This window comes from Abramis brama (genome assembly GCF_963993115.1).
Source record: "Abramis brama genome assembly, chromosome: 23".
Classification (NCBI taxonomy): domain Eukaryota; kingdom Metazoa; phylum Chordata; class Actinopteri; order Cypriniformes; family Leuciscidae; genus Abramis; species Abramis brama.
This window is the reverse complement of record NC_139985.1, coordinates 9,238,600-9,262,319: the sequence shown is the minus strand read 5'-3', so window position 1 is coordinate 9,262,319 and position 23,720 is coordinate 9,238,600. Positions and strand designations below refer to the sequence as shown.

Sequence of the window (23,720 nt, the reverse complement as noted above, 5' to 3'; positions counted from 1 at the left end):
AGCAGATTGAGATTATTTAAAGGCGCAGTGCAAGTCACAATGACTATGCAATATTAAGAGTGACTGTGCATTTACACATGAGTCTAGCAGATTAAAAAAAATGCATGTGATTTATTTATTCATCAAGTTCTGTACTATACAGTGCAGCATCTTAAAGACATTTCAAAGCTGTCACTCTCAGCATTTTCCCCAGTGAATCATTCTCTTCTGTTGTGGTCAGTTTGACACCTGAGACCGCTCATCCCTCCCTCTTCGCAGGTGGATTTTACAGCCACATGAGGCCGTGCATGTGTGATATGTACTCTTCAGTGCGGCTCTTCTCCATCCTTGCTGATGCACTCTCATCCAATCCACGGTGCTGAGCTATGATGTCTTTGAAAATGCGTATACTTGCAGCTTGACCCCCTGCAAGGTTTACAGCATGAGGCCCAACCTGTGGAATTTCATATATTTATTTACTGTAAGTGCTTGTGTTGATGCCGTCTACAGACTAAAATATGATAGTGTAAAGGTGCCGTGCAGGTGTTATCTAGAAAATTTATCATTGATGACTCACTTCTTGTAGGTGTTTTGACCTTGTATGACACATCATATTACATAACAAGAGCATAACAGAACCTGTAGTGCTGCATATTGTCCCATCAGGTACAGGGGGCATCCTGCGGTCCATTGCAGTGATTCTGTTATACATGGCCAGCCCTCCAGGACCTGTCAAGTAGGAAATGCTTTACTTTTGTACTTTTGAATCTTAGTTGGGCACATGACTAAATAAAAAACTTTTTTAAGACAGTATGAGAGAAATAACATTAAAGACCCTGGTCTATATTGTGTATAGTATAGTATTCATGTATTTACATATTTTTGTTATGATGCTTGCATTGCAAAACCAATAAAATTATTATTTAAATTATTATAAATTCACTTAAATGTATTAAATATTTATGAACATTAGCTTATTAACTTTGTCAATGATTTCACTATATATAATATGTAAGTTAAGTGAAATCAGTGACAAAGTGAATTATATTATATTATATTTTTTTGTGGAAACCATGATGATCTACCATTCAAAAGATTGGGGTAAAAATCGAATTAATCCTTTTATTCAACAAGGATGCATTAAATTGATGAAAAGTGACTTCAAAAGACAAAAAGATTTCTATACATTGAATTTTCTATTCATCATAAAATACAGCTTTGCCTTCACAGGAATATATATATTCTAAATTGCACTGATATTTCACAATATCACTGTTTGTACTGTATTTTATTATTTTTTATTTTTTTTAATCATAATTATTTTTAAACTTTTGACCGGTATTATTTTAATTGTTTGAGATCAAATAATAATTACTGACCCTTATTTAAGCCCCCTGGTTTAAAGATATTATTTTTTAATAAGTACAAATGTCCATGTGCTCACTTGAATGGGGAATTTTGACATGACGTCAGAGAGTAAAGGGTCCTGGGTAACATCCAGTTTGCAGCCTGTTGCCAGCCAAATCTTTTCCCCAATCCACTGTTCGCCGCTACACAGGGAGACCCTCCAACGTTGGGATTCATAACACCATTTAGCTTCAGTCACCTTGGTATAAAGACATATTAATTATTAAAATATAGATATGATTTAGTTAAGAAATCCACTTTGGTACTGCTGTGGGCTCTCCTAGAACTTGGATATGTCTATTAACTTTGTGCTCAACTGTCAAAGTCTCCTGACACAGCATCCCACATAAGCATAGCCTTACAATATAAAGACACACCTGGCAGTGAGCTCTGATCTGGAGCTGACCACTCTGAATGAAAGGCTGAAGTTGTGAGTAGGCCTCAGGGGTCACTGCTCCTCCTTTTCTGGCTAGTTTTATCATTGCTAGCCTCTTGTGAAGACTTCTTTCATTATAGAACTGCCTTAGGTAGGCCAGGCCATCCATCTTGATCCCATGCTCAACGTGGGAATAGCGTCCAATCAGACTCTCTATATCCCCAACGTCAAACTGCTTAAGCTGAGAGAGAGTAAAATTTGGTAAATATCACTGAAATAACTTCTGTGAAACCACTCCGATCTCTGATAGCCCTAGCTTCTGTAAACTTAAAGTCGGCATGATACAGAAGTTGTGATAGATCTTATCAAATTGTGCCGTTTATCCAAGTGAAGCGGCTTCTTGAACAAGAAACTTGATTTTGTTCATTGGGAATTGATTAGATCATTGGGGTTTGCTCTAGATGTGATCTCATGTGAGTGACAGGTTTTAAACACATCATCAGAGAAGAGATGTTGTAGAAATGGGGTCAGCCCTATGTTCCCACATCCCTATGTTCCCACATTTCTAAGAATTATTTTTTTTACGATTTGTCTAAACCCCAGTTACGGGTTGGTTTAGGGGTGGGGTCAGGGGTAGGCCATTTGTGGGAACATTGGCTAAACCCCAGTTACGGGTAGGTTTAGGGGTAGGGTCAGGGGTAGGCCATTTGCGGGAACATAGGGCTGTGGGAACATGATCCCGTTGCAATAGAGTGCTGCATGTGTGACGTCAATACCCGGAAGACTAAGGCTAAAAAGACACACAAAAAAGGGGATACTTTTTATGCGTTCTGGCATTGTCATTTACTTAACAATAGCAATTTGCGGGCCTGAAAACGCAAACTTTTGAAAACGTGTTTTAAGTTTTTGAAAACAATACCGTTATGGTCTCTGTGTCAACTACAAAAACATGAATTTGTGACCATGCCATGGTCAAATTCTTTTGTTTAGCTAATCTGAACGCTTTTGAGGCGCTTTCTGCCTATTAATGTCATGATTCCAATTCTGTGTCTTGTGTTTTGTACGACTGTTGAAGTGTATTTTCAGTTCCCTTTGTTTCTGTGTTCATTCCTGTGGCCATGTTTGTAGTTTTGTAGTTTTTCCTGTTGATTAGTCTTCCCATGGTGTGTCTTGTTACTTATCTTGTTAAGCTTGTTTGCCCCTGTGTATACCCTTGTGTTCATTGTCTTGGTCAGTCATTATGTCACGGTTGTGAAGGGGCAAGAATCCAAATGCAGCACAGTTTATTTACAAACACAAATAAAATAATCCACATTGAATTTCCAGACCATAAACATGAACAGGAACAACATCCAAAGACCAGGACCACCACAGCTTCACATGAACATTCAACGAAAACGACTGACAAAATACAACTGAACACAAGGGTATATAGGGGCAAACAAGCTTCACAAGATAACAAGTAACAAGACACACCTGGGGAAGACTAATAGGAAAAACTACAAACATGGCCACAGGAATGAACACAGAAACAAAGGGAACTGAGAATACACTTCAACATAAAAGTCCTACAAAACACAAGACAGAACGGAATCATTACAATAAATCATTATACGTGTTCAACTTCAAATCGGGCAGTACATATTGGTCTATGGGAGTCCGGAAGCTAAGTATGTTCGCGGGTTTGAAACATAGACATTTATATATATGTTTGTAGTTTGAAATGTATATAGTTTCTATTTTTTCCACAATGGTTTAAACAGCCTAGAAGTAGAAAGGGTGAAGAAAATAAAGAGCAAGACAAGAGTGAACATTGAAAAAGCATTTTGATTGCCCCCTGGTGGCTGGCTGCAGTATAGGTCTTAAACCCTGTCCTCTCCATGTAATCGAATGGGACGCTAGCTAAAAAATCGAATTAAATTTAAAAATATATAGTTTCTGTCATTTTAGGTCGTTCTCATCACACAGACCTATGTTCAAGCGTTTGTTTTACCAATTTTTATTTTATTTTTTTTGATGCTATGGGGGTGACGTATTAGCAGCTGTGCTTGCGATTGAGTCTGCAGGAGCGTATGGGCGGGACCTTGATACCGTAGCTCAACCTCAGGGTCTCTACTGCGCAGATTCGGGCTCTGAACAACGTTATCGGCAAAAACCGTTACTGGGATATTTTGGCTTAATTTTTCTACAGTGAAAGAAAGCGGAGATGCACTTTCTTTCTTTTTTACAGTCTATGGCTTCAACATGCTTGAAAACAAATCCCAAGCTTGATTCACTTCTTGACAGGTAAAAATACTAAGGTTAACGACAAATCGGCAGGGTTGTAAAGGGGACATGGTTCATTTGGATGTTAATATGGCCAGCAGCCATATCACCCTGTAGCCCAAGACTGGTTGCCTACTGAAGCTAAGCAGGGACCTTATAGTTGCTGCTGGAAAAGTTGTTATATAGTGAGGCAAGTAGGGGTGCTCAATCTGTGGTCTGTGTGGGTCCTAACATTATAGAGATGGGGACACTATACTGTCAAAAAGCACCATCCTTCGGGTGAGACGTTAAACCGAGGACCTGACCTTCTGCTCAATTAAAAATCCCAGGATGTTCTTCGAAAACAGAGTAGGGGTTTAATCATCCCCATATGCTGTATACTGATTGGCTTCGTCACTCTGTCTCTTCTCCACCAATAAGGTGGTGTGTGGTAGGCGTTAAACCTCTGGTTTAGAGCACTTTCATCATTCCATGTTCATTTATTTATTTATGTGGCAAGCAGCAGTTCGTTAATCACAAAATAAATCCCTTCAGGATGATGCAAGACCCCTAATCTTCGTATTGGGGTTGTGACCACCCTGTCAGGGATTATTTGGTTATTTGATCATCTCATTCTACATTATCCCTTATGTTTGTTTACACTCAAATTGGGTGTAACTTACTTGTAAGTGTTTACGTAAGACCCAGGTCACATGACATGCACGCTGCTTCAGCGCAATTGAGATAATGTGGGCGCTGGTCAGACCTCCACCTACCACCATCACTCTCTGGCCCATCTGACACACAGCAGGAGAACCTGAGAACAAGAGTGTATTCATTTTCTGCTCTGGTTATTTGTTTGCTTGGATTTATATCTGGATAATCAGGTTTTGATCACGTTTAGAAACCCACCTGAGGAGGGTTCATCCATCTCTTCATGTGTACAGAAGTAATGCATGAGCTGCACTGTGTGTTGCAGACTTTCTTCTGGGTAATTCTCTTGGATTGCCCGCACCCAACATGGGATGTTTGCCATCTGCGCCCTCGAAGGCCCTGTCGCCATAATAACCGTTTTTGCCTCTACATTTTCCCCAGTGTGTAGCGTCGCCTTGAAAAACTTCACCTTGCTCTCATCCTCAGTTAAGACTGGGATGATTCTGTCCAGTGTGGCTTTGATTAAGACACTGTCCAGGTCATATTTGCGTACCTGGGTGAAATTCCTTTTCAATGTAATCCATAATTTAGTTATTTCATTTATATTTAGTTAAGTATTAACACACATTGCATGTAGCATTCCAAATGAGAAATCTGATAATGGTAGCTGGGCATCATGCAACACAGTGTTTCTTAATACCAGAAGAGCTGTTAAACCCAAATGTTTTACAATTCATTTATGAATTATTGTTAGTCAGGCATTCCGTTCGATTCCACATGCCGCATGACGTTCAGACCTGCTCCTGGAAGAAGTCTATACTGAGCTGTGTTCCTGGAAGACTGAAATACAGATGTTTCTGCAGGCCGTTTGTTGCGCTAAGAAGCTTTCTGTTCTTCTTTCCCAGCCGATTGTCGTTAAAAAATGCATTCTCGTCCTGAATGTAAATTCGCTCAGGTAGACGGTACAGCTCCTCCTCCCGATTTTGCTCCACCACAAAGTCCTGCAAGGCCTTCTGAGATTGCACACAGATGCAGGAACTATCAGACCTTATAGGCAACATCACTGTAATCATTATTTATTGTTTTGCATTATTATTTGTACAAAAATCGGACTAATTTAACTTCTTGCAACAAAGTATATAGAAATCCAAATTTCCAAACTTTTTTTCAGCCGAAACTCTAAAATATTTACTTGAAGGACCCTCTGAGATTTTAAGTTAATATTTCACTTATTAAATTTGTTTTAACCTTTTTAGTAAGTATTTCACTTCAGCTGTTTTTAATCATTTAATTATTTAGCTTCAAGATTTAATACTCAAGAACCCTTTGCAGTTCCTTCACCCTCAGTTTGACAAATCCTACTTGTACTTTTTCTAACTGTACACTACAGTTTTTCAAAAGCACATATTATCCAAACGGTTGTGCATATGTCAACACATTTATTACCTTATTAAATGGATCAGTGTGCACCAGCGTGTGTGATCGGAGGTGAGGGATGTTCAGGGCAGTAAACTGGCTTTCCCACAGTGATGTCCATTTTCCATAGGAATCCACCACTTTGAAGTGCAGCGGAGGACATGGCAGACGTTTGGCTTCCTTCTCTGTGTCAAACTCTGCTCCTGTTGGAATAAAGATCTAAATCTGTCTGATGATACAATAGGGATAGATGGATGGAAGAATAAACCAAAACCAAATTGTTGTCCTCATCACAAACTGCTTGAACTTACTAGTGGGTTGTCTCTTTTTATTTTTGTAGCGTTCACTTTTAGCTTTAGTTTTGCTCAGCTGAATTCCCTGAAGGATGTCAGCACTAGATTGGCAGAGAGGTTGGTCAGGGTTTGAGAGCAGGGTAGCCAGGGTTAGAGCATGAGGACCACCTCCAATTATTAAAGCATCCAACATAACTTTAAAAAAAAAGAGAGAGAGAGAGAGACAAGAACTACTAAAAGCAATCAGAATCAAATATCAAGGGAGAATTTATTTTTGCATGTCACCTGGGTGAACCATCTTACTGTTACTAGTAGAGAGAAAGCAGAATCTCGTACTTGCTGATGAGGTCTGTTTTCTGAAGATGAAGAGCAGTTGGTTGACAAACAGTCCCGTTGGACAAAGTTTTCGGTTTGGAAATAGTGTGGCATGTGGTACGCTGTCTACTCCAGATACTTTGGCTCCTGATTGGCTGGAAGTAGGTCTCAGAATAGCTCTGTCCTAGAGCAGAGGGGCTTAATTTTAGCTCACACTCCTCACTGTTATCTAAACAAGCAAGAACTTTATATATTGCATTAAATGTTAATAAATTGTCCAAAATGTAAAAATACCATTTAACATTTTAATATTGTTAATATATATATATTAAAGGGGCAATAGGTGATTCTCCACAGATTTTTTTTTTTGTTATGCTGGTTAATGGTCTCCTCATATCCTGATAACTATGTTATAAGTGGTCTAAATTTATTTTTATATCATCTGTTTAAGGCGTAGGACCATATAATTTAATATTGTTGGTAGTTGATCTACTATTCATTTAAGTTTAGACTCTTTAGAGTGTAGATTCATTATTGGCATGATGGTTCCATGAAGAACCTTTACATCCATGGAACCTTTCCATTGTACAACAGGTTCTTTAGATTATTAACATGTTCTTAACACTAGAAAAAAGGGGGTTCTTTTACGAACTGTTCCCTGCTTTTTTCTATGTTATAGGCCTTAGTCAGGTTAGATGTCATATTGAATTGAACATGGATGAAACGAGGCTGTGAGGTTAGTATGCATGTAGCCTGAATGTAATCTGGACGTACTACATTCGCCATGTTGTCATTATCACATGACCTAGCAGAGTCAGTTACGTTGCTCCTCTGTCATTCGCAAATCCTCTCCCGCAGCCTCATGGGATAGTAAAGTGTCCATCAGATGCACACTTCAGAATCTCGCTTGAAGAAGTAGGTCACCCTAGTACTTTTTGCCTGCTCTTTTATGAGTACTGTGAATTCAGACATCTTTTGTCACATTCTGTTTTTCGTCTACAATAGGGAAGTATGTGATTTCAGATGCAGCTCTTCTGTCTTTACAATGGCATGCGCTGTATAAAGGTTCTGGATCACATAATTTTCACAACTCACAACTTTCAAAACTGTTTTATGGAGTTTTTGTCTAATGAAGTTTTTTTTTAAAGATGTTTCGTCAGCTGAACAATCAGTATGTTGTTATACAACAGTAGCCTATAATCAGTTGAACACACTGTAATTCTATATCCTCACAGCCTCGTTTTCATTCCTGTTAAAAAATAAATATGGCAGTACCCTATTGCTGTGAAACACCCCTTTTGGAGTGTAGTGGTTGCACTTTATTTTACAGTACGTGTACTTACAGTGTACTTTCTTAAGAAAGTACAGGGTAATATAATGTAACTGGGTTAAGGTTAGGTTTAGGGGTAGGTTCAGAGTTATTACTTGTTAATACCCAGTTATTGTAATTACTATAATAAGTACAGTATGTACAGGTGGAACGGGACTGTAAAATAATGTGCTACAGTATCAGTGTAGTTTCTAACTGTATAAACTTTGTACAGACTAAAATATATGGATTAATGCTGAGAACATAAGAGTTGAATTCATTTACAGATGTGTAAATTAGACTTGATGTCACTAAATTACAGATGGCAGCATGCAAGGAAGACTTTTAGGGTATTACCTGTATATTAAATTGTAATTAAGGGTTGTAATTCTTGTTAAGGTTATATTATATTTGATTTCATGTCAAAATTATGGAGAATGACAGAAAGTCAAAAATTAGTATCTGCCACTTAATCTTCAGCAGACCTCTGATTATTGAGATGTGATGCCAAATCGCACAAAATATGGACGTATATGCCAAATATGTATGTATTTGTTTGTTTTGTACAGATGTAGGGCCTACATGATGATCAATTCAGAGAGGAACCTCTATTTTGATGTGCCAAATACGAGTGGGTATGTTTTTGTATGTGTGTCAACTTCAAAAATGTGGCTGTTAGCTCTTCCAATGTATTACCTTATCTGTGTAAGTGTGTCAATGCCGTCAAAAGGTTTTGAGGATGTTTATGAACATTTTACTTTCTGGTTTGAGTCAGAGGGCCATGTAGGCTCTATTTTTGCCACTTGTGTATTTGTTGGTTTGTGTGTGTGTGTGTGTGTGTGTGTGTATGTGGTGGTGGAATGGAGTAAAACTGTCTAGTGACTTGTTGGCAGGAAAACCACAGAATCAAAATGTCATATTTTTCCCCCTCCTCTGTACACTAATGACTCTCGCTCTGTGACTGAAAACCGACACTTGGAAATTTGCTGATGATACGGTTATTGTCTGCTTCTTGAACAATGAGGAAACTTACACGGTCCGGTTATTGACACTTTGTAACATGGTGTCAGGAAGCCTTTCTTGAACTGAATGCCTCAAAGACTAAGGACATGTGTATTGATTTTAGGCATAATGTCACAGACACTGTAAAAACTTGAATAAATGGTCAGGAAATAGAGGTTTTTAGAGATTATAAGTATTTAGGATCTATTATTGATGACAAGTTGTGTTTCGAGCCAAATACTAGTTTGCTTTGCAAGAAAGGCCAGCAGCGCTTGTATTGCCTTAGGAAGCTGGCCAAGTTTAATGTGGACAAGACTCTGATGACTCTTTTCTATAGATCCTTTGTTGAGTTAGTTGTAACCTTTTCCTTAATCTGTTAAGAAAAAAAAACAAAACAAAAAACTCCCTTTCCAGGTTAAGTAAGGTGAGCAGCTGCATTATAGGTTCTAAGCAGAAAGGGTTGGAGGAACTTTATCAGCAGCAGATGCAAAGAAGGGTTGAATCTATCCTGTCAGATAGTTCTCATCCCTTAGGCTGAATTTCAGATGTTGCCTTCTGGATCACGCTTTAAACTCCCAAAATTTAGAACCAACAGATATAAACATTCTTTTGTACCTGCAGCCATTCTGCTTCTTAACTCTACAAAGTACCATAGATAACTTATCGACACACTATTTGTTGATTATTTACAGTTTTTTACTGTTTTTAACTATGCCTGCAAGGTAGGCAATCTCTGTATTGTGTGTGTGACTGTGTGTGATTTGTATTATACTATCTGCTGCACAACAAATTGCCCTATTGGGGGACAAAAAAGTAACTTAACTTAACTAATATACAAACTTTACTAACAGACCTGTTATTGTAAAATGAAATATTTAATTTTAAGCAATAGTTTGCCTAAGAATTTTTTCTTTTTTTGCAGAACACAAAATAAGAATGTTGAAGAATCTTCATGCAGCTCTTTGTTATACATGGACAGTTTTTATTTTATTATGTTTTCCAAACATATTCTTGATTCTTTTCTTTTCTGTCAGAGACATGTGTTTATTTACTCTTTCCTTAGTCCTCCTAACTGATGTTTTTTGGGGTTTCATGCTAAAACATTAGGCTATAACAGTTTATCTGGTATTTCTGTGATAAAGATTCGAAATGATCTATTATACAGCATTAGAAAATCAGTAAGTTTATGGCGCTGCTGTAGATTACATTTACAATGTACATTTACAGATACTGTATAAACGTCCACCAGAGGGAGACGCGGACATGTCCAAAATATTTGTAATTGTGTTTTGGGCAGTATTTAGTAAGTTACTCTAAAAAAGTAATTAATTATAGCTACTAATGACATCTTTAACTGTGTAATTAGATTACTGTACTTATTACACTCTCTAAATAGTATTCCATTACTTATTACTAATTACTTTCTAAATCCCATATCAACCTCAACCAGTTGAACAATACAAGGATAGATTTAAATCTGTCAAATAAATAATATAAAACTATACATAAATTATTATTCTTGTGTCTCATTACCCTGTTAGTCTCAGCCTATTTATACCATGTTCACTCATTCACTCACTGCAAAGTTTTGTATGTTGTTGCACTGTATTTCTGCGCGTTTTCCCTGGTTTCATGTCTCTTGGTTTTTGGATTTTTTGCCTGTTCCGTGGATTACTCTTTTGCCTCTGACCCCTGCCTTGTTTGTTTGTTTGTTTGTTTGTTTGTTTGTTTGTTTGTTTGGACGGCCTACCTATGTTTTGACCTATTGCCTGTATATTGGATTACGTGTCTGGATTGCCCCTTAATTAAAGCTGCATTTGGATCTCAACCTTCGTGTCTCGGAGCAGTTCGTAACACTGAGTTACATCCAACATGGTTTTGGGGGTTGTTAGGTGTTGTTGTCTTCTTTCTATTTCTCGATTCTGGTTAAAATTATTTCTGCTAACCACTTCTTCCTACCTCTTTCTCATTTTTAGTTCAGCTTTTTAAACTTGTTTCTTTTGTTCACCATCCACTAATATACAGTCAAAATGGATATGCTGAATTTCTTTCAGTCACACCCTATGTCTAAAGAGAGTAGGGGAGGCCGGGGACAGTTGCAACACTTTTTGCATTTCTCTCAATTACTCAAGAGACTATTTGGACTAGACCAACCAAATTTGTAAACTTGCATCTGTCTGCTAATTACCAATACCATTTAAAGATGATATGACATATCGTTCACAGTATTTATTTGAATGGAAGAAGCCAGATGTTGCAACTGACCCCGACCCAGGGGACGGTTGCAACATGTTAAAAATACCTTAAATTTCATTAATTAACTTAAGCTTTTTGTCTCAATGAGCATAGCATTCTGAAAATATTAACTGTTTTAGGCCTACTATAATATTATATTTATTTCAATAATATTATTGTAGCCTATTATTTATTTATTTAGTGATATTTATCAAATAACAGTTATTGAGTTTTGTTTGTTTATGTGGAGAACATAGGCCTACATATATTCAGTGTGCAGGTGTTACAGATGCTATTCAATCTCTCCATATTTCAGTGTCAGGCAGGAAGAATTGAACAATTTGCAATGCAACAAACTTTTATTAAACATGCAATTTAGAACTTGTTGCAACCGTCCCCAACCCTATCAGCCATGACAGAACATCATATGCCTGCTACTAGACACACTGACTTTGACACATGCTAACCATGTCACTTAGAAGTCAACAAAACAATTATTCAAACTAAGTAAGTTTTGATTAAATCATACAAAATTTCAGGACAGTATGACAAAAATATATCTCATGAAAAAATGTACTTTCATACCTTCAAAACAAGTTTTGTTCAATAAATGCAGAAGCAGATGGTGAATATGTCTACTATCTTTTTGGTGGGGGGAGGGTCTAACTGTGCATGTGCAGTATGAGTGTCCTCACTCTAGCTTGTTTCTGATTGGAGAAAAATGACATGTTGCAACCATCCCGTTGCAACTGTCCCCGGTCTCCCCCTATCTACGATCTACACCCAGTTCTGGTCCTAACTGCATTTGTTTGCTTGCAACGCCTGTCCTCTGATGAACCAAAACCTCCGCCGTGCATTTCATCTGTCACAGAACATCCACATGTTTTGGGCTATGAACTCTTGGTCACGAACTGCCTAGATCCATCAAATGACCTTAGTAGCTGCCCTCAAGCTTGTTTCCTCATTATGGCACAACCTGTTTCTTGTTTTGTTAACAGTGTTAATTAGACCTTAGTTGATGGATATTGTGTGTTGATATAATGTGAAATATGTTCAGATCTCAAAAAATTGAGTTTGGAAAAATTGAAAATGGTGTTTGTTGCACCGTTATCCCTTTTCTGTAGGCTACATTATAATCTCCCCACCCTCACTAATGGAATTTTTTTTCTTGTTCAAAATATCTGTTCTTTTTTGTTTGAGCTGAAACAACCCACGGCTACATGACACTTCCTGCTGAGAGTAGAATACTGAGAGTAGAGGACAGAGTTCAGCATCACCTACAATCAAAAAAGTGCTCATGGGCATTCATTGGATGATCATAAATCACTCATTTTAGATCTGTAACGAATGGATAGAGGGGACAATAGCAAGTAAAACAGATCTTTATTAGAATGAATAGCACAAGTCTCAGAGTGAATAGGGAAGCAGACAAAGTTCTCAGCAGAGTTGGAAGATCGCAGATGCAGTTCACAAGAGAGATGTGTAGATCACAAGATCCTTCTCAGTGCGATGGTAATCTCCGATGATGATGATAAGGCTTGCATGGACAACTCGATCCGATGGTCAGACGTGAAGTGATGAACCCAGTGTTGGTGAAGAGTGAAGACATAAACTGCAACGGCGAACTTCCAGCCGAAGACAAAACAGGAGACACGAGGAGCCGAAGAAACAGGAGACACGAGGAGCCGAAGAAACAGGAACACAACAGGCAACATCCACAAAACAACGATCTGACAAACACAAGACGCATGAGGTGAGTATAAATAGTAGGGGTGCACTACTGCAATCAATGTCACGATTCGATTCGATATCGATTTTTAGGCTCAAGATTCGATTCAAAAACGATTCTCGATTCAAAAAAACGATTCACAGTATGTAAGTACTTTTTAAAAAAAATTTACAAATAAAATAAAATAAAAATTAAAACAGTTGTATGTTAAGAATTTTAAACTAATATAACTTGTGTTGTACGTCACACGCAACATGACCAGCGTCAGCCAATAGTGAGCCTACGTGCTGACGTACAATCCAGAAGCGCTGCGCTGTTACACTACGTGAACTCACTCAGAGGCCCACATAGAAGAAAATGAATAGTTGAATAAAGTCGTTATTTTTGTTTGTTTTTTGCGCACTAAAAGTAGTTGCGTCGCTTGATAAACTTAAAGTTGAGCCACTGTAGTCACTTGGACTATTTTAAACATTGTCTTTACTAACTTTATGGGCCGGCAAGTTTCAATTACAAGGAGCCTATGAAGGAGTGAGACAGCTCTCAGATTTCATCAAAAATATCTTAATTTGTGTTCCGGAGATGAACAAAAGTCTTATGGGGTTGGAACAAGTTTGTTGGTACGGGTCCATTACTGTAAAACAAAAAAACTCCCTTTCCAGGTTAAGTAAGGTGAGCAGCTGCATTATAGGTTCTAAGCAGAAAGGGTTGGAGGAACTTTATCAGCAGCAGATGCAAAGAAGGGTTGAATCTATCCTGTCAGATAGTTCTCATCCCTTACAGGCTGAATTTCAGATGTTGCCTTCTGGATCACGCTTTAAACTCCCCAAATTCAGAACCAACAGATATAAACATTCTTTTGTACCTGCAGCCATTCTGCTTCTTAACTCTACAAAGTACCATAGATAACTTATCGACACACTATTTGTTGATTATTTACTGTTTTTTACTGTTTTTAACTATGCCTGCAAGGTAGGCAATCTCTGTATTGTGTGTGTGACTGTGTGTGATTTGTATTATACTATCTGCTGCACAACAAATTGCCCTATAGTGGGACAAAAAGAGTAACTTAACTTAACTAATATACAAACTTTACTAACAGACCTGTTATTGTAAAATGAAATATTTAATTTTAAGCAATAGTTTGCCTAAGAATTTTTTCTTTTTTTGCAGAACACAAAATGAGAATGTTGAAGAATCTTCATGCAGCTCTTTGTTATACATGGACAGTTTTTATTTTATTATGTTTTCCAAACATATTCTTGATTCTTTTCTTTTCTGTCAGAGACATGTGTTTATTTACTCTTTCCTTAGTCCTCCTAACTGATGTTTTTTGGGGTTTCATGCTAAAACATTAGGCTATAACAGTTTATCTGGTATTTCTGTGATAAAGATTCGAAATGATCTATTATACAGCATTAGAAAATCAGTAAGTTTAGGGCGCTGCTGTAGATTACATTTACAATGTACATTTACAGATACTGTATAAACGTCCACCAGAGGGAGACGCGGACATGTCCAAAATATTTGTAATTGTGTTTTGGGCAGTATTTAGTAAGTTACTCTAAAAAAGTAATTAATTATAGCTACTAATGACATCTTTAACTGTGTAATTAGATTACTGTACTTATTACACTCTCTAAATAGTATTCCATTACTTATTACTAATTACTTTCTAAATCCCATATCAACCTCAACCAGTTGAACAATACAAGGATAGACTTAAATCTGTCAAATAAATAATATAAAACTATACATAAATTATGTGAGAAGGTTACATTGAAAACATACATTTGAATAATAGGCATTAAATGTTGATGTTAAATCCACTAGTCACAATTATGTTGTAAGTTTCATTTTCATGGACTTTTAGTTTGTATTTCCTCAGTTACCTGTTTCCTGCGTTTCCTTTGTTTTAGTTTCCCGCCATTATCTGTTGTCATGGTGATTCATTTAATGAGTATATCTGTCTTCATTTAGTTCATTATCTCTCCTCAGTTTGCTTCAGACGTTTTCCAGTATTGTTCATGTTAAGTTTAATGCACGCTGTCTCGTTCAGTTTTGTTTAATAAATATCTACTTTTTTTTGTGTGAATCTAACCTTCGTCATCTTCATTGGACAAAAGCGTGTGTTGAAAACTTTTTTCTTCGTCAAAGCAAGAAACCAGGAGACGTTTGGATCACGTTCAAAAAGTTATTCTTTATTGAGGACTTCACGTTGAAGTGGCTGCAGGTCTTCCAAAATCAGTCTGACTAACGTAACTTTACATGGTTTCTTTATAGGCATTTCAGTGGGCTGTCCCTAAAGGTGCTGAACTTATACACAGCCTTTAGGGATGACTACTGCTAAAAACAATAGAGGCAATTACCCCCAACTGAGCTGATGGTACCCCCCAAATTGTATAAATAACACATGGTCACGAAAACGAAGACTTTGTAACATTCACATATAGTTCAACTCTGAGTAGGAAGATTAAAGACTTCCCCAAAAGGTATAAACAACAAATGGTCACGAGAGCTAAGACTATGTAACCTTCACACACAGTTCAACACTTAGTTGGAAGATCAAAGACTAACAAAACCCCTGACTATTACAAGGTTTAGACAGCTGACTTAAAGCTGACTTGCATTAAAGAGTAAATTAAATTTGATATTCCACATGTGACACCAGTATTGTTTAATATAGAACTGTTCTATAGTCTCTATACAGTATTGAATGTAATTACATCTGAAGTAAACTGTAATTAAATTACAGTCCCTTTATTTCAACATGGTTTTGGGGGTTGTTAGGTGTTGTTGTCTTCTTTCTATTTCTCGATTCTGGTTAAAATTATTTCTGCTAACCACTTCTTCCTACCTCTTTCTCATTTTTAGTTCAGCTTTTTAAACTTGTTTTTTTTGTTCACCATCCACTAATATACAGTCAAAATGGATATGCTGAATTTCTTTCAGTCACACCCTATGTCTAAAGAGCGTATCTACACCCAGTTCTGGTCCATCAAATTCATCAAATGACCTTAGTAGTAGCTGCCCTCAAGCTTGTTTCTTCATTATGGCACAACCTGTTTCTCTTTTTGTTAACAATGTAAATTAGACCTTAGTTAATGGATATTGTGTGTTGATATAATGTGAAATATGTTCAGATCTCAAAAAATTGAGTTTGGAAAAATTTTAAGTGGTGTTTGTTGCACCGTAATCCCTTTTCTTTCCCTTTATAATCTCCCCACCCTCACTGATGGAATTTTTTTTCTTGTTCAAAATATCTGTTCTTTTTTGTTTGTGCTGAAACAACCCACTGCTACATGACACTTCCTGCTGAGAGTAGAATACTGAGAGTAGAGGACAGAGTTCAGCATCACGTAAGCTTTGTGGTTTGTGTGCAGTCGTTCTCCTATGTTTTTGCTCACGCTCAGAAACACTTGTGCACTATTTCAAACACATGCAGGTGCTTTTACTAACGTAAATATACTATTATATTATTATATAATATATATAATTATAATTATATATTATATAATAAATAACTAATTCATTGAGGTGCATTACATCATAACAGGAACTCTTTTTGTTTTATGTGTAGAATCATGATACTCATTCTGTGAGTGATATATGAGTGATATATTCCTTTGATGATAACATCAGGGAAATATGTAGAGCTGATGTTATTCTTGGGGTGACTTTGACCTCAAATGGCCCTTTTTTTCTGTTTTTTTTTTATTATTATTTATTTTTATAAAGTTTTCTACATGAGGACATGGCTTATAACTAAAATACTTTGGTAACACTGAATTTCTATGGTCCACTTAAGACATTCTAAGTAATGTTGCCCCTACATGTCAACTAACTCTTATTAGAGTATTCGTAGACTGTCTGCTTAATATCTGCTAACACACTTTATTACTATTTTGATGGTCCTCAACAGACATTCAAAGAAACTTTGCAATTGTCAGTTTATTGTTCTAATCCGAACCCTAACACCTAATCCTAACCTAACAGTCTTCTGCAGTCTATTAATGATTTAATGAGAGTTAGTTGACAAGTTAGTAGAGTGTCTAAATTGGACCATCAAAGTGTAACCAATACTTTTTATTTATTATTTTTATTTTATATGCATATATAGATTTTGTATTTTTATGTAACCTGTTGTCGGTTTTACCTCTATAAATGGGAGTTTGGCAGTGGGTGGTTTGACAAAATGCATGTAGGTTTGTGGAGGGACAAGCAGGAAATGGTTGTAAAAAAAAAAAAAAAAAAGTGTGAAAAAGGTGTGTGGGGGGGTGGGGGGTGGGGGGTGGGGGGGGGGGGTGGGGGGGTGGGGGGTGGGTTGTGGTAAGAGCAACTTACAAAACATGCTTTAGTTTCAAATATGAGATGGCAATTGTCAATAGATAAGCATACAAATTAGAAAGTTGGCGTATATCCTAGAAGTGTTGCCTATAAGTTACTTAGTACAAATACACAAAATCAACAGTTTTGTTTTATCCTTTAAATGCCATGATGACTCAGAATTTCTGCAAGAGTTTTCACCTGAAAATATGGACGCATTTGTTTTGTATTGATGCTGTCTGTTGTAGGGGCAACATGATCAATTCAGAGAGAAATCCTCTATTTTGATGTGTGAAACTAGTTAAGAGTGTTTGGTTGTTCTGACTTGTCTAAAGGTTTCGATGAGGTTTATGAACATACCTACTGGTTTGTGTCAGAGGGCCTTGTACGCCCATTGGCCCACTTGTGTGTGTGTGTGTGTGGGTGGGTGTGTGTGTGTGTGTGTGTGAGAATGTCCTATGTACTGACCTTACTATAAAGCTGTTTTTGTAAAACTACATTTTTACTTTAAAGGAATGGTTCACCCAAAAGTTAAAATTTTGATATTAGTTATTCACCCCATGTTGTTCCAAACCCAAAGACTTTATTTTATCTGTGGAACACAAAAAGGAGAATTTTGAAGAATCTTCATGCAGCTCAAGGACAGTTCATTCATGGTGACCATGGCTGGCAAGGTCATCTCACTGGAGGGATGTATTATCAGTGAAAAAGGAATTGAATTTCAGTGTGTTCCTCACACAAAGCTATTTGGAGGCTTTTATGTTTTATGGTGGTTTATTGTCCTTTTTTCGACCTTGACGATGGTCACCTTGAACTGTCCTTGTACAAAGAGCTGCGTGAAGATTCTTCGACATTCTCAAAGTTTTCCATACAAGGACAGTTCAAAGTGACTTGAGCTATGCACATCTCACAATTTCAAAATTGTATGGTCTATTACAGTAAATGTATTGTTACACTAGTGGTAGTGGGACACTGCTCTACACTAAGTGCCTCTTGTTCCTCTTCTTTTGTTAATATTACCTTGTGTGAGGAAGTGCAGTAGAATTGTGTTCTGGGAGTGTAAACGTGTACCATTATGCACGTGAAACCTCATTTTCTTATTTCCTCAAAATAGCAATAATGTCTATTTAAAAAGTCAGTTTCAAAACAGTGTTTGCTGTAAAATAGCCTATGTTTTGTGCTCTGCACAGTGAAAAAGACAATACAACCTTGCTTTTTGGTTATCCAGACTGAAAAGCTATCTTTAATAGGGTATATTTTAAAATAATATAATCCTGTCATAATTTACTCACTTAAAGTTGTTCCAAACCTGTATGAATTTCTGTCTTCTGCTGAACTTTAAAATTTTATATTTTGAAGAGTAACCAAACAGTTGATGGACCCCATTGACTTCCTATTGAAAACAAATACTATGGAAGTCAATGGGGCCCATCAACTGTTTGGTTACAGGCACAAGAAAATGAGGGGGAGTAAATTATGACAGAATTATTATTTTTTCGGTGAACTATACCTTTAAGAAAAATATGAATGGCACAAACACTATCTTGTTTCAGCATTGTGGGTTACACTTATATGTCCTTTCCCTAGAACTCTATACTTCTCCTTTTTCAGCCAAGCCTCACAGTGGTTTAGTGACATACTAATTTAGCTTCCTTTTCTAACTAGAGCTTCAGATCAACTGACTTTAAAAAGATAGTGTTTCAGAGCCGCGACTCACACATCGTAATCTGAGTTCATCATGGCATCAGAGGTATGTAGTGTTTTATTGTTTGCTGATTTGCTATAGCTGATTTGATATACAACAGTTGATCAACATATTCAGTATGTTAGGTGTTCATTTTAAATGTACCAGTTGAAAACATTTCATGTGTGACATCTTATAGGGGAATCCTGTTTCTGGTGGCGTTACGTTGCTCCACACTGAATGTGAAGGGAAACACTCATATGAAGTGAAGGGCTTTTTAAACTATAACAAAGGAATGTTTACAAGGTAGGATTATTGATGATGTACAATATATATATATATATCCTTTCATGAGTATGAGATGAATCTATCTATCTATCTATACATTTAACTTTTCAGCAAGGGAGATAAACTCCTAATGATAAACAACATAAATGTGGAAGATTTGACTCCAGAGGCATTTGCTACTCTTCTGGTTGAAGGATCCCCCTTACTTGTGAGTTTACATTTACCCACACAGACTATTGCACTGTCATATTACTCATTTTCTGTTTGGTCTTGCCCATTTAGATGTGACTGGTATAGACAAGTGAAGCGAAACTTTTAACTGGGGATTTTTCGCCTAGTCAGGGAATTGATTTTGATCATTTGTGTGTGTGTGTGTGTGTGTGTGTGTTTAAAAGGTATATTCCAGAGATTACATCATCATGGTTTTTTTTGAGTATTGCTTGAGGAATAAAACTGTACTTGAGCTAGACTGACTTAATTTTCTTCAACTCTGCTGGTCAAATAATCTCTCTTAGACCATACATCATCCTTGCAAAATAAAAACAGAAGAGTGCGAATCTGAGGAGCTCCATGTCGACAAAAAGGAGCCGACGCTCATGAGTTTCAGCCTGATGATGGTGAGAGAGTCTGAGCTGGAGGCATATGGGTGCAAGGAACCATCACCTTCACAACCGGAGTGGGAATACATTGAGGATGACTCTTTCGATGAAGAAAATTTGCTAATTGTCTCCATGGCTGATACGAGCTTCAGTCTGGTTCTTGCTCGAGGATGTGACCCTGACAACCCTTGCAACAACTGTGGAAAGACGAATTGCAAATTTAATGAAGTTGTGGTCCTGCCTGCGAGAGCTGAGGTTACCTCAGGTAAGAAATTAGTGTTGGATTCATTGCCATTTTTATCTGTACATTTTTCAAATGTGTGCAATCAATTGCACAATACAAAAATATTTTATCTTTTAAATTTCTTAAATGCTCTAATTGATATTAAAAAAAAAAAAAAAAAACGTGCTAGGGCTGTGCAACGATTAATTGCGATTAATCGCATCCAAAATAAAAGTTTGTGTTTACATAATATATGTGTGTGTGCTGTGTGTAATTATTTTGTATATATACACACACATGCATGTATATATTTGAGAAATATTTGCATGTATATACTGTATATATATTTATATATAATTTATATTACATATAAATGTACATATTTTATATATAAATAAATAAAAATTCTTAAATATATACATGCATGTGTGTGTATTAAAATATACAAATAATTATACACAGTACACACACATATATTATGTAAACACAGACTTTTATTTTGGATGCGATTAATCGCAATTAATTGTTGCACAGCCGTAAAAAAAAACATACACTACAATAATGCCCATGCAGATTTTAAAGGGATAGTTCACCCAAAAATGACACAAAAAATTGTCATCAGTTACTCACCCTCATGTCGTTCCAAACCCGTAAGACTTTAGTTCATCTTTGAAACACGCGCTTCAAAAAGTTCATAAAGAGAATGTAAAATGAATCCATATGAAACGAGTGGTTCATATTTTCTGAAAAGACCTGATCGCTTTATATGATGAACAGATTGAATTTAGGCTTTTATTCACATATAAACATTGATCAGCGAATATAAACAGAAGCTCATCCAAACCTGCTTGACGTGTGAGAACAAACCTCACTGGTTCTTGCTGATGCTCAAATGTGCTGCGTAACACAAGAATTAACCTTATTGGTTCTCACACAACAAGCAAGTATGCTTGAGCTTCTGTTTACCATATCTGATGAATGTTTGAATAAAAGCCCATATTAAATCTATTCATCATAAAAAGCCACTGTGTCTCTTCAGAAAATGTGGACTAAACCACTCAATTCTTTTTGAAGCTACAAAGTGGCAGTTGCGTCGACTGTTAATGGAGGGACAGAAAGCGCTCAGATTTAATTAAAAATATCTTAATTTGTGTTCCGAAGATGAACGGAAGTCTTACGGGTTTGGAACGACATGAGGTTGAGTAAATGATGAGAGAATTTTCATTTTTGGGTGAACTATCCCTTTAAGGAATCCAATGCAAAAACAAATGTGACTTTTTTGAAGATTGTGTAACTATTCTGCTTCCTTTTTCTCAGGTTCTCCGAGGAAATTGAGTCTGCTTAACGAACGAGATAATTTGTATATTAAGAGTTTCATTAAGGAAAAGTATGTCACCCCATATAATCATCAGATATGTTTGGAAAACACCATGTCAGGTTGGTACCAAATAATATGTGAATATATGGTGTTTGAAATTCCTTTCTCAAAATGTCTTTGTCTGCTCTATCTTTTATTTTAGCAGTCATAATTTGGGCCTGATTACCAAATTACACTTATTGTACTTGTTAAATCATGCAGATTATTTGGATTTTATGTAAACTGCAATGTACTAGTTACTGCTACAGTATACTTGGCCAGGTAATTGTGTCTTGCAGAAATATTCTTCATTTTCACTTGCTTCATAAGTATATTTTGAAATATATTTTGCAATACTTTGGCTTTTTCAGCACCAATCACCATCTACTCTTACAAAATCGTAATGGGGATTACAGGTGTTCCTGTTGTGCTGAACTTCACTAACACAGACAACTTCTTCAGCTGCACCACAAAGCATGGTGTAGGTACAAAGATTTTAACAGTTACGGTAGGTCTTAATTCATTGCTGATGTGTTGTCTTGTTGAAGATGCTATTAGGACATATTTAAATTTTACGGTTTTAGTTAGAGTATTAGAACTTACATTTAATGTTTAATACTACACATAAACATAGTCGGTAAGATTAAACTGCGATTAAACCAAGGTTTTTTGTTTTTTTTCCCAGCAATATAGAAAACAACACCTGCAAACGATCTGTGCTGATGACCCAGAGAAATGGTCCCTTGTGTTCTACATGTCTACTGGGCCAGACGGTCTCCGGCGGTTTGAGTCAGCTCTCCACAGAGGATGGTTTATCTACACAAAAAATGTAGACGAAGTGGACATAGATAGAGATGAACAGTCTTGTAAACCCAACTCGTTTTTTATCCTAATTCAAAGTGAGAAACGGTCATGTTAGAATTCTTGATAGAAACCTAATGGTTGTCACAATGACTAGGGCCCTATAATTTCCGCGATCACGGAATCGCGGAATTGGCAAATTAACGCGGAATCTAGTGTCAACGCGGAATTTTACATATTTGGAATAAAATTCTGTTTTTGTGTGTCTGAGGAAAATCGCATATTACTGAAAGAACGAGCAGAGAGAGGCCCGGTCGCGCGCGCGTCTTCAAACTGTCTTGCTCTCTCTCACTCCCTCGCGCTTATTAATCTAAATCAATTGAGAATTGACACAATGGTAAAAGATCGGAAGAACGAGGTTTCACGTGGAGCATTCGGATATTTTTTTTTTTCCTGAATTAGGCTACCGCTGTGTGTGAATTGTGCAAAAAAAAAAAAAAAAACTTTTTTACCTTTCCTTCTTCTCTGAAAAGCGTTCCGCCCATTCAGCTGACATAAAAAACACTTTCAATAAACTAAACAAAACCTATCCAATGATGAAATGTTTTCTGTGTTGACAAATCTTGTGCGATGTCCTAAAACTGCCGGGATAATCACACAACGGGTACAAGTCTGCTAATGATACGTCAGATTCGCGAACTAATGACTCCTTTGAACCGATTCACTTTAATGAATGGTTAAAACAACTGATCTGTCCAACACTGAATCGGTTCGGTGTATAACAAAATCGGTAACACTTTACAATAAGGTTCCATTTATTAAACTCTAGTTAACTAGATCAGTTAACATTAACTATTAATAAACTGCACTTCTACAGCATTTATTAATCTTTATTAATGTTAATTTCACCATTTAGTAGCCTACATTATTTAAATAAAAAGTTGTATTTGTTAACATTAGTAAGCTTAATGCACTGTGTGAAGTAACATTAAAAATACAGGGTTAGGGTTAACTAAGATTAACAAAGATTAATAAATACAGTAACAAATGTATTGCTTGTGGTTAGTTAGCCTAATACATTCACTAATGTAAACAAACCAAACCACATTTAACATCTCTTAAAATGAGAATTTTGTTTGTTACCTCAATAAATTTATGGTCATTCCTATTTTATTTGTGTACATTTTAATCATTAACATTAAAAACACTCTTTTTACGACTAAAATTACAGTAAAGGGTACAAAAAAAACTGAATTCCCAAAAATTAAAACGGAAAAAACGGAATTTGGGAAAAAATAAAACGGATTTTATAGGGCCCTAAATGACTAGAGTTTGTATAGTATGACACTTTGTATATGACATTTAATAACTGGGAACTGTTCTCAAATATAATGATTCAATATTTGATTCAAGCTGACGTGACCAACCCTAATGAAGCCTAGTGCCCCATTAAAAATGCAAATAAATTATTTGGCTTGGCAACTAA

At 36.5% G+C, this 23,720-nt stretch overlaps 2 protein-coding genes across 6 annotated transcripts; one reads left to right on the top strand and one right to left on the bottom strand.

Annotated features, from left to right (window-relative positions):
• Window positions 1-91: 91 nt before the first annotated feature.
• LOC311074025 (uncharacterized protein) lies at window positions 92-6,864 on the bottom strand. 4 transcript variants are annotated; one of them, XM_084100251.1, is made up of 10 exons: window positions 6,673-6,864; window positions 6,388-6,564; window positions 6,107-6,279; window positions 5,458-5,673; window positions 4,919-5,213; window positions 4,690-4,823; window positions 1,764-2,003; window positions 1,424-1,585; window positions 619-708; window positions 92-433 (listed from the first exon to the last, which is right to left on the bottom strand). In XM_084100251.1, exons 2-10 carry the CDS (start codon window positions 6,560-6,562, stop codon window positions 266-268), a joined length of 1,653 nt encoding a protein of 550 aa, XP_083956377.1. In that variant the 5' UTR covers window positions 6,563-6,564; window positions 6,673-6,864; the 3' UTR covers window positions 92-265. The 4 variants fall into 4 exon arrangements, with proteins under 4 accessions (XP_083956377.1, XP_083956376.1, XP_083956374.1 ...); XM_084100250.1 differs by having other exon boundaries at window positions 557-708; window positions 6,706-6,837; XM_084100248.1 differs by having other exon boundaries at window positions 6,706-6,837.
• Window positions 6,865-12,964: 6,100 nt separating this feature from the next.
• il1fma (interleukin-1 family member A) lies at window positions 12,965-23,507 on the top strand. 2 transcript variants are annotated; one of them, XM_084100260.1, is made up of 8 exons: window positions 12,965-12,983; window positions 18,948-19,032; window positions 19,166-19,272; window positions 19,366-19,462; window positions 19,770-20,118; window positions 21,394-21,513; window positions 21,805-21,941; window positions 22,119-23,507. In XM_084100260.1, exons 2-8 carry the CDS (start codon window positions 19,021-19,023, stop codon window positions 22,350-22,352), a joined length of 1,056 nt encoding a protein of 351 aa, XP_083956386.1. In that variant the 5' UTR covers window positions 12,965-12,983; window positions 18,948-19,020; the 3' UTR covers window positions 22,353-23,507. The 2 variants fall into 2 exon arrangements, with proteins under 2 accessions (XP_083956386.1, XP_083956385.1); XM_084100259.1 differs by lacking the exon at window positions 12,965-12,983 and having other exon boundaries at window positions 18,900-19,032.
• The last annotated feature ends 213 nt before the right edge of the window (window positions 23,508-23,720 follow it).

Bases quoted from the DNA above. Each gene is read 5' to 3' on its own strand.
- LOC311074025 (XM_084100251.1), bottom strand. From the start codon at position 6,562: ATGTTGGATGCTTTAATAATTGGAGGTGGTCCTCATGCTCTAACCCTG. The intron at 6,280-6,387 runs GTAAGTTCAAGC...TTATTCCAACAG, and splicing joins TAAAAAGAGACAACCCACTA to GAGCAGAGTTTGACACAGAG. The intron at 2,004-4,689 runs GTAAGTTACACC...ACTCTCTCTCAG, and splicing joins TCTTACGTAAACACTTACAA to CTTAAGCAGTTTGACGTTGG.
- il1fma (XM_084100260.1), top strand. The intron at 19,273-19,365 runs GTAGGATTATTG...TTAACTTTTCAG, and splicing joins AACAAAGGAATGTTTACAAG to CAAGGGAGATAAACTCCTAA. The intron at 21,514-21,804 runs GTTGGTACCAAA...TGGCTTTTTCAG, and splicing joins TTTGGAAAACACCATGTCAG to CACCAATCACCATCTACTCT.